At 38.6% G+C, this 15,921-nt stretch overlaps 1 protein-coding gene across 1 annotated transcript in view; it reads left to right on the top strand.

The window, feature by feature from the left end:
* Positions 1–15,921, top strand: part of Kin (Kin17 DNA and RNA binding protein) — a 16,541-nt gene extending 620 nt beyond the window's left edge. Inside the window, exons 2-13 of the mRNA XM_090318862.1 lie at positions 215–309; positions 1,789–1,832; positions 1,916–2,038; positions 3,501–3,682; positions 4,272–4,320; positions 5,223–5,280; positions 5,845–5,971; positions 7,443–7,493; positions 9,365–9,433; positions 10,331–10,430; positions 11,958–12,058; positions 15,238–15,921. Coding sequence (XP_090174988.1) covers positions 215–309; positions 1,789–1,832; positions 1,916–2,038; positions 3,501–3,682; positions 4,272–4,320; positions 5,223–5,280; positions 5,845–5,971; positions 7,443–7,493; positions 9,365–9,433; positions 10,331–10,430; positions 11,958–12,058; positions 15,238–15,300 — 1,062 coding nt within the window. The 3' untranslated portion in view covers positions 15,301–15,921. The remainder of the gene's footprint in view (positions 1–214; positions 310–1,788; positions 1,833–1,915; positions 2,039–3,500; positions 3,683–4,271; positions 4,321–5,222; positions 5,281–5,844; positions 5,972–7,442; positions 7,494–9,364; positions 9,434–10,330; positions 10,431–11,957; positions 12,059–15,237) is intronic.

Below are 15,921 nucleotides of genomic sequence, written 5' to 3'. Positions count from 1 at the left end.
CCTGTGCTCGTTTTTTATTTTTTCCTTCTGATGTTCCTTCTGATGGTCCTTTGACTTCTTTATTGTTTAGTGAGCCCTGTTGCTGAGATCTCATTGCTCAAACGGTTTTGATGAACCTTAGGTTATTTCCAGATAACAATAAATAATAACATAGGGCTATTTTTTTTTTAAATAATTAGTTGCTAACCTTGCTTTTTTTTTTTTTTTTTGGTAGAATGGCTTCAAGTGTCATTGTATGTCTGAATCTCATCAGAGACAACTGTTGCTGGCTTCAGAAAATCCTCAGCAGTTTATGGATTATTTTTCAGAGTAAGTAACTCAAAGGCATTTTCATCTCATAAACATTTATAACTGCTTAATATTTTATAGATTGGAGATCTATTATCATTATATGTTAACATGAAGGCTCCATTATCTCTCTGCTCCGGTTTTGTTTTGTGTTAAAAATCTATCATGGTATGAAATTGTTACAAAAATGAGTCTCCTATTTGAAGCATACAAAACTATAAAGCTGCGGGGGTCCTAGCTACTCAGGAGGCTGAGCTCTGAGGATCAAGGTTCAAGGCCAGCCTGCGCACAAAAAGATCTGAGACTCTTATCTCCAGTTAAGCTCTAGAACAGGAAATGGGACTTGACTCAAGGATAGGGATCTAGTCTTAAGATGAAGAGCTCAGGGATAATACCCAGGCCCAGGGGTAAGGTGGTAACCTTGAGCTGAAGAGCTCAGGGACAGTGCCCAGGCCAGATCAAGCCCCATGACCCACAAAAAAGATTAAAAAATAATAAAAAAAAATCATAAAGCTGTCTTTCATTCTAACACAATTATGACTGAGAAAAGAAGTCAGGCTATCAACTGTCCTATAGCAGATTTTGTCCACTGAGGAGTTGTGAAGGGTTCCCCTGGGTGAACTACTTGAGTTTTTCTGTGCTTTAATCTCCTCATTGGTAAGACAACACCAAAAAAAGCACCCTCTTCTGAGTATTCTTTTTTTTTTTTTTTTTTTTTGCCAGTCCTGGGCTTGAGCTCAGGGCCTGAGCACTGTCGTTGGACTTTCTCAAGGCTAGAGCTCTACCACTTGAGCCTCAGCACCACTTCCGGCTTTTTTCTATGTATGTGGTACCAAGGAATCGAACCTAGGTCTTCATGCATGCTGGGCAAGCACTTTAACCACTAGGCCAAACTCCCGGCCCTCTTCTGAGTATTCTTGATCTTTCATAGAATTTGAAGGAAGATTAAGTACACAGAAGAATATCTAGTAGTCAGTGAACATTAGTTCATAATATTAATATTTGGTACTACAGCTATATGGTAAGTTTTTTGTGGCTGCTTCACTAAGAAGAAACTGATTCAGTTCTAAAATGACCTCTTAACAGCCATTATCTTGAGGAGAACTGGTAGGACCATAGTTTGAGCTAGCCTGAAAAAGTCTGTAAGCCTACTCTTCAGATGGTATAGGTAGGATTATGGTCTGAGGCAAAAAAATGTGGCATCCCATTTGAAAAGTATCTAAACTGAAAAGAAATGGAGGTGTAGCTTAACTGGTGCAGTCCTGCCCAGCAAGCATGAAGAATTGACTTCAAACCCCAGTCTTTCACTCTCCTCCCCACTCCCCCCAACACACACACACACACACACACACACACACAAAGCTATAATCTGTTGGGATTCTTTCCTTTCCTTATCTAGTTTCCTATATTGTTTAGGTATTAAAATTTTAATTGCTTAATTTCAGATAGTGCTGTATATTTGTAGAAAATACCTTAACACTTTCCTGTCTGTCTTACTAGGGAGTTCAGAAACGACTTTCTAGAACTTCTCAGGAGACGCTTTGGTAAGCATCTTTAGTGTTGCTGAAATCGTGACTTGATAATTTCCTGGACTTTTCAGGATCACCACTGTCATGTTTGTTCTTAGGTACTAAGAGAGTACACAACAACATCGTCTACAATGAGTACATCAGCCACCGTGAACACATCCACATGAACGCCACTCAGTGGGAAACCCTGACTGACTTTACCAAGTGGCTGGGCAGGGAAGGTAAGAAGAGAGACCTTAGGAAAAAGCAACCTCTCTCCTATAGGAGGAAGGATTTATTTTGGCTTATGGGTTTCAGCGGGGCGGGGGGTGGGGGGGTCACGTAGCTCCATTACTTCTGGGCCCATAATAAGGCCAAGCATCATGGCAGGACAAAGCCCACCTCATAGTGGGTAGGAGGCAGCAGAGAACAAAGTTATCAGGGACCAGAAACACCTTTCCAGGGCACGCCCCCAGTGACCTGTTTCCTCCACGGAGGGAGGCCCCATCTCCTTGTTTTCACCACCTCTGAATGTGGTCATCTGATTAGGAATCCAGCAGTAGAGGTTAGCTCTCATGGCCTTCGTGGTCCAGTCATTTCTGTGTAGCACCATTAACACCTGAGCCCTCTAATCTTCTCAACATTCACATTTAGGTTTCTTCCATTAACTCCATTTTTTACTTTAAGGAACTTGATACATTGTCCTAAAGTGGTTTTTAAACTTGGCTTACTTGCTTTTCTTTGTTTCTTTTGTTTGGTTTTTGGTGCTGATCCAGGGGCTTTGAACTCAGGGCCTAAGCTCTGTCCCTGAGTTTTTGTGCTCTCTGCTAGTGCTGTACCACTTGAGTCATACCTCCATTTCTAGCTTTTTGGTGGTTAATTGGATACAAGAGTCTCATGGACCTTCCTGCCCAAGCTGGGTTTCAACCTCAAGCCTCAGATCTCAGCCTCCTGGGTAGCTAGGATGTATGAGCTACTATCTGCCACTACTCATTGGATATGAAATACTTAGAAATGTCTAGGTAATTGCTATGCAAAACAATTATTTTTCCATGTGCTTCTCTGTTAAATATTACCTTAGTGCACCTATCTAAAATTCCCAGCAATCTTTTCTGTTTAAGGAAATAGAGGTAATACATCATTTACTCACAGTAAGTTCCAACATTCCAAGTTCATGTGTTTAACTATTTGGCTGTATTTGAATGAGCAAATATGCAGAAGTGAAACACATTTATATTTTGCTTGATTTAGATTCAAACTTACACAATTCATTTTTTGTTTTTATAGCTATATCTTATTTTTCCTAGCATAGATTAGGTGTGCAAGGGGGGTTTCAATGTGATATATATCCTCACGTACACAGTATGTCCCCCCATCCACTCTTTGCTTCATTCTCCCCCACTCCCTTCCCCCACTTAGAAATGATTTCAGCAGGTATCATTGTTATTTGCATATGTATAAACTACATTGACCATATCTACCACTTCATTAGTCCTCTCCCTCCCTCTGCTTGCCCACCCTGCCATCTGAGTCGGTGTTACTTTGCATTGAACAGTTTTGCTATGACACTTGAGATGTATATTATGTTTCTCTTGGAATAAACCTGTCTGTTGCTCTTCTCCCACTCTTTGATCAGCAGCTTCCATTGAGGCTCCCTGTGCCATTGCCATATACACTTGCACTGTATCTGTTGTTTTCTTTAAGGCTTATGCAAAGTGGATGAGACACCAAAAGGCTGGTACATTCAGTACATAGACAGAGACCCAGAGACTATTCGGAGGCAGCTGGAACTAGAGAAAAAGAAGAAGCAGGACCTTGACGATGAAGAAAAAACTGCCAAGTTTATTGAAGAGCAAGTGAGACGAGGTCTAGAAGGGAAAGAGCAGGTGGGCAGTGGTCTCATCCCCAGAGGCATGTGCAAGTCTGACTAAGTGTTGCTTGCTGTTGTAAGCAGAGCTGAATTGGGGTTGTCCTTAAGGAGGAGAAGGACTTGAGTAAAACCTTCCACCAGTTCCTCTCTTACTACCTTTGTAATCTTGGAGTCATTAAGTAAGCTTCCTAAACTGCATCCTCTTTATCAATTAATGGAATTAAATGAAGCATGAGGGCAGCTGTGTGTTTGTTGACTGCTTATGCCTGTAATCCTAACTACTCAAGAGACTGATACCTAAAGGGTTGAGGTTTGAAGCCAGGCTGGGCAAAAAAAGGCCATGAGACTCTGTCATCAGTTACCAAGCAAAATATCACAGCCAGGGTATGACCGAAAAGACATGGTAGCTGTGAGGATTTCAATTCAGCATGTCAGTTTACCAATACAATGCATATGTATGCAATTTCTTAATTGGGAATATAATTGTAATCCGCAGTACTTGAGCTGTCTTGCAACCACATCAATCAGTTTAAACCTACTGACTGCTAACAGTAAATGCACTGTAAACCAAATCTTCAAGTATTTTGCCTTTTTTTTTTTTCCAGGAGACCCCTGTTTTCACGGAATTAAGCAGAGAAAATGATGAAGAAAAAGGTTGTCTTTACATTTTTTTAAATGTTTTAAACAGATTCTTTTGTACCTCCTTTACTAAAAGAAAACATGTCTTGGAACAAAGCATTTACTTCATCAGTTCATGTTTTTATCTATAAAATGAAAATATAATACTTTGAATTAGATGGGAATGTTACCCAAAAGTAACAGAAAATAGTATTAGTTTACAAAAGAAGGAAAGTTCTTGCCATAATAAGAACTTCAGAGGTAAAGTGGAGATATGCCATACAGAGAAAAGATAGCTATCAGCATTCTAGCTATCACATCCAGACTCAGCATTTTCCAGTGGATGGCAGAGACCGCTCTTCTGGAGCAAGCAAACTTACTAGAAGACAGTCCTCATCCCTGCCTTTCAAATGCCGTTAACCAGAGCTGTTTGACCTATGCACCATAAAAGCAGTCACAGGTTTTATATTGATTGATGTAGACTATCAGCATAAAATTTACCCCAGCATAAATTTACCTCAGAGTTGAAGATGGTGTTATATCCCCAGAACCACAGGCAAGAGGTGTGGATATGTAAACCAAGAAGAAGTCCTACTAAGATGGGAAAAAGAAGGTGGGAAGTCTAAGTGGAAGTACTGGCTGCTGGAGTAACATAATGGATAAAGTTCTGCCCTGCTCTGCAGCACCAGCTGAGATATTTTGCAGGAATCTCAGGAATAGTTTTAGTCTCATTGACTACAAACATTTGTGAATAGGGCTAGTGGTGGGGTCACCCGCATGTCAGGAGTATGAAGAGTTCAAGACCAGTGTTGACTACATAGTGAGCTGTCTCAAAAAACAAAGTTTGTGAAATCTTTAAGAAGTTTTAAGTTTTCCTAAATATGCACGTGGGTGTGTTGTGTGTATGTATATATGGACTAACTTTTTTTCCCCTCTAGTTACATTTAATCTGAATAAAGGAGCATGCAGTTCAGCAGGAACATCTTCCAAATCAAGGTGAGTTGCAGCTAGAAATCATACAACTGAGGAAGTCTGGGAGATGGTGGTTGCTACAGTTGAAATGCAGCAAACCTTTTTCTCAACTGTAGTGATGAAAGTGGCCTTGGGGATACTATGTGCTGGCATTAGAGAATTGTAAGTATACACAGCCAAAGTCTAGGCACTCTTAAGACATGTTGAACTTTACTTTAAAACTAATCACAAACAATACTATGTCAGATTCTTACTAATTATTTTACAACCTCGAATCTGATCTTTAACAATCAAGCTGAGTTGGGTCATACTATAATCTGTGTATACAGAAGAGAAGGTAAAGGTTAAATAAGTGAATGTCTAACAATCCTCATGAACAGCTGCAAGCCCTGGCCTCCCAAATGCTGATTCCTGTACCCCAAACCACACCACACATCTGAACTAGCCACAGAGGATGTGAGGGGAGCAAAGACAGGGCCAACCGATTGTCCTCATGTGCTGTTTGGCCGCATGTTTGCTCTACTGTTGACTGTGTGTGTGCATGCTGAATTGCTTACTAACAAGCCTGGTTCTCTGTTTTATTCACAGTTCCTTGGGGCCAAGTGCTCTGAAAACACTGGGGAGTACAGCATCTGTAAAACGAAAAGACTCTTCCCACAGCTCTGCTCAGGCTAAAAAGAAGAAGAAGAAATCTGCCCTGGATGAAATCATGGAGGTATGATATAATATGAGCTACATCCATAATATGAGCAATTAGTGGAAGGATATAATTCAAGTCAAAGGAAAAGTAAGTTATACCACTTCCACATTAATGTAAATTTGGAAGACATTTTCTGTGAGTTGAAAGAAAAGAAGGCTTGTTCATCTGAACTAATTAGAGCATCACGGAGCTCTTCCCACCCCATGTGTTCATTTTCTTGTCTCTGGAGCTGCCTTTGAAACTCTCCAAACAGTGAGGTCAGTGGTTAGGTTAAGAGTTCAATGGTAGTTCAGATTGAACTCCTCCCACTAAGGCTGGCTCCTGGTGCCCCCAACATGCACGTATCACCTCCTAGCCAGCTAGACTGCTTGTATTTTGATTTGACCTAATGCTTCATATATGTGGTGAATCATTGACAGTGTATTTCCTGGATTTAGGGCCATCCTATTCAAAAGATTCTTTCTTGGTGATACTGGTGTGATTGAACCAAAGCTGCATGCATACTAGCAAGTGCTCTGCCCTGAACTCTATCCCTGCAGTATTATCAAAAACCTCTTGATAATACACTTAAATTTCTTTTTCCTTTGTTAGTTGTAGGGTTTGAACTTGGCCTGGGTGCTGTCCCTGAGCTCATTTGTGCCAGGCTAGCACTACTACTTTGAGCCACTATACTACTTCTGGTTTTCTGGTGGTTAATTGGTGATTAAGAGTCTTGGATTTCCTGTCTGGGCTGGCTTTGAACCATGATCCTCAGATCTCAGCCCCCTGAGTTACTGGGATTACAGGTGTGAGCCACCAGCCTGTTTTGTATAGTGAGAAAGAATAGGACTTAACTGTTTACTCTTATCCGCTACTAATTTTCACTGTACATGGCAGCCTAAAGGCTTCAACTGCCTGATGAGTGATTTGGGAGCTGTCATTCCATCATTGTGTGCCTTTGAAATTGCATAAGGAATGGGACATAACTTTTTATTCTCATCTGCTACTAGTTCTCACTGTGCAGGGCAGTCTTAAAAGTTTGAACTGCCTGATGAGTGATCTGGAACTGTCATTCCATCACTACATATGGAATTGCAGTTGTGACCTTGTTTGTTTTGAAGCGCTTGTTGACCATTCTAGTGTGAGCCATTCAGAAAGGAGTCAAGCCAATAAATAATTCATCGTGTTCAATGCTACCATAGTGTAAGGGTGAGTTGGGGAGGACATTTGGGTAATATTTCTAAGATAAAGTAGAGGCGGGACGATTTCAAATTTGCATCTGGTCTGGTCTACATAGAAAGCTCCAAGCCAGCCCAGACTACATAGCAAGACTGTCTCAACAAACAAACCAATTAAAAGAATGCTTTTAAAATTTTTATCAGAGCTTATAAATCTTACCATTGGTGAAGTATGAATTTTATAGTGTTTTTTTGTGAAGTAGAATAACATTTTGAAATAAACATGATTCTAAGGAGAGTGTTTTCAGGCTGTCTTGTGTATTCCATAGATTGAAGAGGAAAAGAAAAGAATGGCCCGAACTGACCACTGGCTGCAGCCTGTACGTGTTCAACTGTACCTTCTAACTCCTACATTTGCGTTCAGTGAATGATGTAGCCACCTTTGGTATAACAAAATTTCCTGAAATACATAAATGATGTAAATAGTTAGTTATCACTTATCTCGACTTTCTACTGGAACTTTAATTATTGGGTGCAGCTGTGTTGGCGAGATCCTCTGTGTTCATAGGTCAGTAGTTTAGTGCTGAATTTGCTAATGGCTACTTTGAAATCTGAGCCTGGAATTATTTGCAGTTCTCTCCCTCTCTCTATTTCTCCCTCTCTCCCTCTTTCCCTCTCCCCCTCTCTTATAAGGCAAAAATGACGTATTTTCAGAAATGAGATTAATGTGTGCAGTTGTAAATGCTGAAATGAGTAGTCATTATATCATACATTTAAATACTTTGTAGGAAAAACAGACTTTAATTTGACTAAGTCAAGGGAGGTTTATTTTTAATTGCTTATTTTAGGATAATAACTTGAAAATATGTATGTCTATATCTCTGGGGAGCAGTATTAGGTTTTGAATTTAGGCCTTGCATTTGCTAGATAGGTGCTCTGCTGCTGACCCCATGCCTCTAACCTTGTTTTTCTCGTTATTTTTCAACTTAACAAAAGAAACAGTCTGATCACTTTTTGTGGGCAAATAATAATGAATTGTGTAGAATTACTACAGTATAAAATCATATGAACCTTCTAGAAATCTGGCCTAGATATAGTTTGACTTAACTCAAATATGGTGTTTATCAGAAGTTTACTTTATTTAGCCTGTCTTTCCACTACTAATTGTCATCCCCTATAGTTCTTGGGCTTATCTCAGGGCCTGGGCACTGTCCCTGAGGTTCCTTTGCTCCAAGCTAACTTTCTACTACATGGGCCATAGTGCCACTTTCAACAGTTTATGTGGTACTGAGGGCTTCATGAGTACTAGGCAAGCACTCTACTTCTGAGCCACATTCCCCACCCTGAATTTTTCTGTTTTTGATGCAGGTCGTTGTATGGCTTTAGGAAGTGCCCATTACTTCTATTTACCTGAAATGACGATTGTAGAATCCCTGCAGAAAATGTAGTCATGGGTCAGGCAATTAAAAAGAATGAGTAAGCAGCAAACTCAGAATTTGCTAGTATGAAATAAGCCTGGATTTCTCCTGTTTGCAAAGACATAGATGCTTGCCTTCAGCTAGAGTTGATCTGGAGAGATGGAGAGATCCTATTTACATTTTAAAAAAAAAAAAGCCTAATAAAGAAAAGTTCAGCCTAAAGACAAAAAAATCCAGTTCAGCCTAATGACAAAAAAATCCAAGTACGAGTGGCCTGTACCTGTAATCCTAGCTACTCAGAAGGCTAAGATCTGAGAATCACAGTCCAAAGCCAGTCTGGACTTTACAGTCTGTCCACTTGGCCAAGAAATGCCAGTCTGGAGGCATGGTTCATGTGGTAGAGCGTTAGCTGTGAGTGGTAAAGCTAAGTGAGAATGTAAGGCCTGAGTTTCAGCTTCATTACCAGTATGTGCGCACATATACACACACATACACTCTCTCTCTCTTAGTGAAGGAGCTGACAATGAAAAATGAACAAACCACTGAGATTCCCAGATAAATGTCCTCAAGAATGTTCTCAAGAAACTGTGATTATGAAAACAAGCCATTTTGTTTTTCCTTTGGGTAATTGTGTTGAATAAGGGAAAAAGGAAATAAAAGATTACTAACACAATATTTAGCCTTTATTGGAAAAAGTTAGAGCTCTAATTTCTAATTATTTAACAGAAGAGTGTCATTTTACTATGTTTCTCTTGAACGTGGGTTATAAGTGTGGAGTAAACAGAAAACTTGAGACTTTTCCTTCATCTTTATTTTTTGTTGTTATTTTCTAGGAAATCGTTGTAAAGATTATAACCAAAAAACTTGGAGATAAATATCATAAGAAAAAGTGTATTGTTAAGGTAAGAAAAGTTTTTGTGTGCATGCTGGAACTGGGACTTGCACTCACAAATTTAACTCAAGAACTTTTACTCATGGCTTGCACTACCATTTGACCACTTGAGCCATTCCCCTAGTTTCAGCTTGGTGCTGGTTATTGGAAATAAGAGTATCGATCTGTGTGTTTAGCCTGACCATAATCACTGGATGTCAGCCTCTTAAGTAGCTAGGATTATAGCCATGAGTGACCAGAAGACAGTTGAGAACTCATAAAAAGGAAAAGAAAAGCTGATGGGTGACTAAGTGAAACTATTGGAAATCAGATCCTTATAGCAGAAGTATTATGTTTATGTTTCTGATTGTTACATGAAATGAAATTTAAGTTCATTACTTTCAGAGACATATTTCCCTTCTCAGTCCCTCTTGGTCTGTTTTCTTACTGTATAGGCAGAATGTATGAAACTCCAATCGTCTTGCTTTAAAACTCCGTATGCAAGTTTGCTAATTACAAGTTAAATGCATTGCCTTTGCTAATTGATAGGCACTATACTTCAGCCCAGAGGTCTCCTGAGGACTTTCTTTTGTATTGCTTGGGAACAATCTACCAACTGCCATAGATTTTGAATTTTTTTTCTGCTTTTCATCTTTCCTGAATATAGTTTGATGCCAGCACCCAGCCTTGTGTATATATGAATAGCCCTTCTTCTATACTTACTCTTAAGTCTTACTCTAAGATCTAACATCAACTAAACTTGCAGATGAGTTCCATGGGCTGAGGAATCATTTATAAAATCTGGAAAATCCTATTATTAATAGAAGTGGCTCATTCAATTGGAATTTGATTAGTTTTTATTTTATTTTTGCCCTTTTAACCTGTTTACATATTCTTGTATTACAAAAGTGTTCATTTTACACAACAGGAAGTAATTGACAAGTATACAGCTGTTGTAAAGATGATTGATTCTGGAGATAAGCTGAAACTTGACCAGACTCATTTAGAGACAGTAATTCCAGCACCAGGTAAATCTGCTTGCAGACCAACCATATAATACATATGCCATGAAAATGATCAGTTCTACTCTGGAGATCACACCTACCTTTTGATATTATTGGATAGTTAGGGGCATATTTCCATTTAGAAGCATTAATTGCCAGCGTAACTGATAGCATTTGACCTAACTTCCAGTAGCTTAATACTTTAATACCCCTCTGAGAAGCCATTTGATGGCATGAATGAGTACTCCTTTCCTGCAATTAGTTTCTTCTAAAGCAAAACACAGACATGACATGATAAAAAAATAATCATATTAGATATATTATTAACATATTTTTAGCTACCAGAAATTATTTGTTTGGGTTCTTCTCCATATCTCTATACTTTGGTGTACATCATTTACCTCTGATTTTAGAATATTCTGTATATTGTTGCTGCATTGATGATGTCACCCTGGTGACTGTCCATATTACTTTATTTGTCCTATCGTTCATTCTTTTTCCTCTTAAACTCACAGATAAGAACAATTTTTAATCACCTTTATTGATATGTAATCAGTGTACAATAAGTTGCACACATATTAAAAAGTAGTTTGACCCATTTTAACTTGTGACTACTCTGAACCTAGCCTGTAGTCAAGATGAACATGTCCTTTCATTTCCTTTTCTAATCCTCTACCCTTGATTTTAGCCTTCCCTGTCTACCTAGGCAACCCCAGATCTATTTTTTGTCACTGTGGTTCAGTTCTTATTTTTCAGGGTTTTTATAGGAATAAAATCATGCAGCATGTCTTTTTATTGGGGCAGGTGGTATATATCTGTTGTATGTCTATAGTTCATTCTTTTTTTTGCCAATCCTGGGGCTTGAACTCTGTGTCTGGGTTCTGTCCTTGAGGACTTTTCCTCAAGGCTAGTGCTCTGCCACTTGAGCCACAACACTACTTCTGGCGTTTTCTGTGTATGTGGTACTGAGGAATTGAACCCAGGGCTTCATGCATGCTAGACAAGCATTCTGTCACTAGGCCACGCTCCGAGCTCTGTAGTTCATTCTTTTGTATTGCTGGATGGCATTGTATACCACTGTATATCACAGTTTGTCCAAGTCAGCTGTTGATGAACATTTAGGGTATTTATTGTAGTTTTTGGTAGATAAAGATAAAACTGCTACTGTACATTCATGTCCATTTATTAGTGGCTGTTTTTTTCTCTTGGGTAGCACATTTTATATGGTTTAGTCATATGGTTGGCATAAGTTTAAATTTTTGTAAAACTACCAAACCATTGTAGGATTTAAGAAAAGTCAAAATAAGCTATATTTTCTCTGCCTGCTTCTCAACATTTTCTCTAAATACCATATATGCCATGTAATCTAAAATTAAAATACATCCCTTTAATGAATGAGAAAAATAAGGAATATTATAATGTTAACATAATCAAAATCTTTTCAAAGTTCTCAATTCTTACAGAGAAATTCTTCTAAGAGAAATGTTGACAAGGTAGAAAAAAAAAAAAACTAAATGTTTGCATTCACTTTTACATTCTTTCCCACTGCAGGAAAAAGAATTCTAGTTTTAAATGGAGGCTACAGAGGCAATGAAGCCACCCTGGAATCCATCAACGAGAAGACCTTTTCAGCCACCATCACCATTGAAACTGTAAGTGTGTTTACACAACGACAAAGTTGCAGAATGTACTGTACTGTTTGGTTTTGGTTATGGGGCTTGAACTCAAGGTCTAGGTATTATCTCTTGAGCTATTCAAAATAGCTCAATGCTACTATTTTACCACTTGAGCCATAGCCCACTTCTGGTTTTCTGGTAGAAAAATGGAGATAAGAGTCTCACAGAATCCTGGGCTGGCTTTGCACCTAATCCTCAGATCTCATCCTCCTGAGTTGCTAGAATTATAGGCACTAAGCCACCAGTGCCCAGCTTACTCTATTGTTTTGTAATTGTAGTAAGTCTTTGTTTTAGATTTTAGGCTTCTTGTTTACCTTTTCTTCCATTTAAATATCTATACACAGGGCTTGCAGGGATGCTCAAGTGGTAAAACACTAGCAAGCACATGGCACTGAATTCAATCCCCACTGCTATTCCCATGAAAGAGAAAAGAAATATGAATCTATAAGCTTACTTTCTTCAGTGATTGTACCTTTAAATGAAGCATTTTATTTTTTCATTACCAAAGAATCTGTTCAGTGTGCCTGTTCCTTTTTAGTCTTGATGTTTTATAAAATTGGATACTAAATGGACAGTTTTATGTACTGAATTTTTTCCCCCACATCTAATATAAAGTTTGATTTAGAATACTAAAATTAGTGGGAAGAGTACAGACAAATTTAATAACAAAGCTGCTATAGAGCTTAACTATGTTTTTAAGTGTCACACACCTCTTTTCCATAGTGAATTTAATGTACCACACAGGTCAATACATTCATGTCAGGAACTCTAGCACAGTAATCATATTGCTTATAAGAGATCACTGTCTAGGTGTGAGTGGGGCCCAGATGTCATCTGAAGGGAAGGCTCTTACAACTCCGAACTGTTGCTGCACAGTGTACTTTTTATATGTTCTTTTGGTTTTTCATAGGCCCATTAAGGCCATGGGCCTGTTAAAATATACGTATCTCAAAGATTTTTCTAAAAAAGCCATTTAGATTCTTATTTGAGGGAGTCATATCTGGTTTCCATGTTTTGCATCCCCCTTTACTATTTGGACCTCCATACTTAAAGCTTACTTATCTAAAAACAAATGAGTTCAGAAGACAAAACAATAGGACAATAACCACAGAATTTTAAATACCTCATCAAAACAGAAAACAAGGTCCAGTGTTCATATTAAACAGGACTGAAAGGGATCTTACTCAGAAGGCCTCTAAAGTTACTTTTCAACTGAATAGTGTTGTTTTGCTTAATTGTTGTTATTATTTTTCATTTTTGGGTGGCAATCTGAGCACTCGAACTCAGGGCTGGGATGCTGTCCCTCAGCTTTTGCATTCAACGCTAATGCTCTGTCACTTTCAGCCACAGCTCCACTTCTGGCCTTTTAGTAGTTAATTGGGGATAAAAATCTCAAAGTAATTTCAACAGCTGTGGGGAACCAATCCCATCTTTTCTCTCCATTTGGGATCAACTGCTGTCATGTGACAAATACCTGAAGATTACATTTTCTTAACCAGATTCTTTAGATCCTAATCCCAAACTCAGGAGTTCCCCAGGTCTGGCTACTTGTCCTTTGATGCTAATGTAATGAGAGCTGGGCAGTTGAGATTCCTGATGGTTTCTGTGCATAAATGGTAGCCTCGTAATGGATGTGACCCAGTCCAGAAGCCTCAGTCTACAAGTGGCCATAAAGAGATCCTGTGTCCTGTTCACACATCAATGGTCATTCAGGAAGTTCCCTTGAAACTGGGTGTCTTACTAAAGAATCAGTCCTTGAATCCAGCAACAAAAGAATTCAGACAAGCTATGAAATGTAATAAAAGTGACAGGAAAGAGTATCTGCAAAGGAACACACTTTTAGTAGACTGAAAGTGGGTCATCTCTAGCATGAGAGTGACCTCTAATGGTCAGATAGTGATTTTTCCTTGCCTGAACATTAATTAACCCTTATCAATCGTAGCTTTTTAGCTGGTGATCTAATGAACCCAAATATCTGGCTGTCTTTTTGTTCAGATTTGTTAGAAAACAGAAAGTCAGCCAGCATGGTGTCTCATGCCTGTAATCCTGGCTACTCAGGAGGCTGAGATCTGAGGATCAAAGTTCAAAGCCAGCCAGGGCACAAAAGGATCAGAGACTCTTATCTCCAATTTACCACTAGAAAATGGGAAGTGGGGCTTGGCTCAAGGGTTGGTCTCTAGCCTAGAGCTGAAGAGCTCAGGGACATCGCCCAGGCGCAGGCTGTTTTCTAACAGCTGTCTAATGTAGGCACTATTATTCCACTGGGAGACACTAAGAAAGAAAACTAAAGTAGAGAAACGATCAGGCCACTCACTGGTGGTGGGATTTGGACTCTGTCAGTGTATATTAATGAACCTCAGTGTTCCCAGATTATATCAGATGCTAAAGTTTTGCTCTTTGCCTTTTTGTTGGATTTGAATGGAGGATACAAATATATTTCAAGTTAAATCTGTTTTGTGTAATACTGACCAGCTTTAAAAATCACTGAGCTAGACAAGTTAGCAGTTATCTATATTGCTAATGATGGTGATAGTTATAAAAAAGAAATCTCCAAATGGGTAAATGGCATTGTAAAGGTTGAGAGTGGGTTTTCTGGATCAGGGAACATTGGTGACTTGCACATCCATGGTTCTTCCAACTGGGGTCTTGTGACTTGTTCATTCAAGGTAAGTCACAGGAGATCATGGCACATTGTACCAGGAGAATAGCATGGCTGAGCCATCTCTTGTGTAGGCTTCCGTGGGCAGGAGCTTACAACTAGCACTCTACCACTGGAGTCACAACACTACTTCTGGCTTTTTCTGTGTATGTGATACCGAGGCCTTGTACATGCTAGGCAAGCACTCTACCACTAGGCCACACTCCTGGGCCCAAAACTGTAGCCCTTTATCCAAGAAGCAAAAGACATACTGCGTAGCTACTGAGTTCCTGCTGTAGACTCTACTACTACTACTACTACTACTAGCAATAATATTTATTATAATATTGTAAACATCAGTGGAAAAAGCATGGTGAGTTTTCATAGTAAAGCCAAGTGTGTAGGTTTAGAGATGTTCTAGAGATATAGAAAAGATACATTTGCACTGATAGTGTTTTTGTCTTTTAAGTACATGTGTTTATTTTTCTTTAACATTTTCTTCAATTTGAATTTTTAGGGGCCTTTAAAAGGACGGAGGGTTGAAGGAATTCAATATGAAGACATATCTAAACTTGCTTGAGTTTCAAAATTTGTTAAGAATACATTAAAATAACTCTAAAGCATCAAATTGATGTTCACCAAAGCATTGTGAGACTCTACTGTGTTAGGGCATTTCTTCTGTATAAAACAAATGGTTTTATTTAAATATTACTGTATATTTGTATAAACTTATAGAAAAAATTATGTCTCCTGAAGTACCAAGACTGTAATTTTTGTCCTCGTTGCTTTTTTTTGTAATATTTCCTTGATGACTTTTTTATCTTCATTAAAGAATGTTGTAAAGTGTTTCATAAAACACAGTTTAGAATCATATAACTGGATACTGTTAGGTTTATTTTAGTAGTAAAATAGCAAAGCTGAATTATAATTAAAAGTTTTCAAGCCAAACTGTAAATATAATAGTTTTATTGTGATGTACTTCACATACCATACAATTCATTTAAAGTATAAGTAGTTTCCGGTATATTTAGAGTTGTGCAGCTATGTGGACTATCTTAATTTTGGGGGGTATTTTTATCACCCCAGAAAGAAACCCTGCATATAATTTCTATTCTTTCCCAATGTCTCCCAGGCCCTGACAACCATTCGTCTACTTTGTACCTCTATAGACGTAACTATTCTGTACATTTTATATAAATGG

Source organism: Megascapheus bottae, chromosome 26, assembly GCF_031878675.1.
Source record: "Megascapheus bottae isolate mThoBot1 chromosome 26, mThoBot2.hap1, whole genome shotgun sequence".
Taxonomy (NCBI): Eukaryota; Metazoa; Chordata; class Mammalia; order Rodentia; family Geomyidae; genus Megascapheus; species Megascapheus bottae.
Note: the sequence above shows the minus strand (reverse complement) of the source record. Positions and strands in the feature narration are given on the sequence as shown.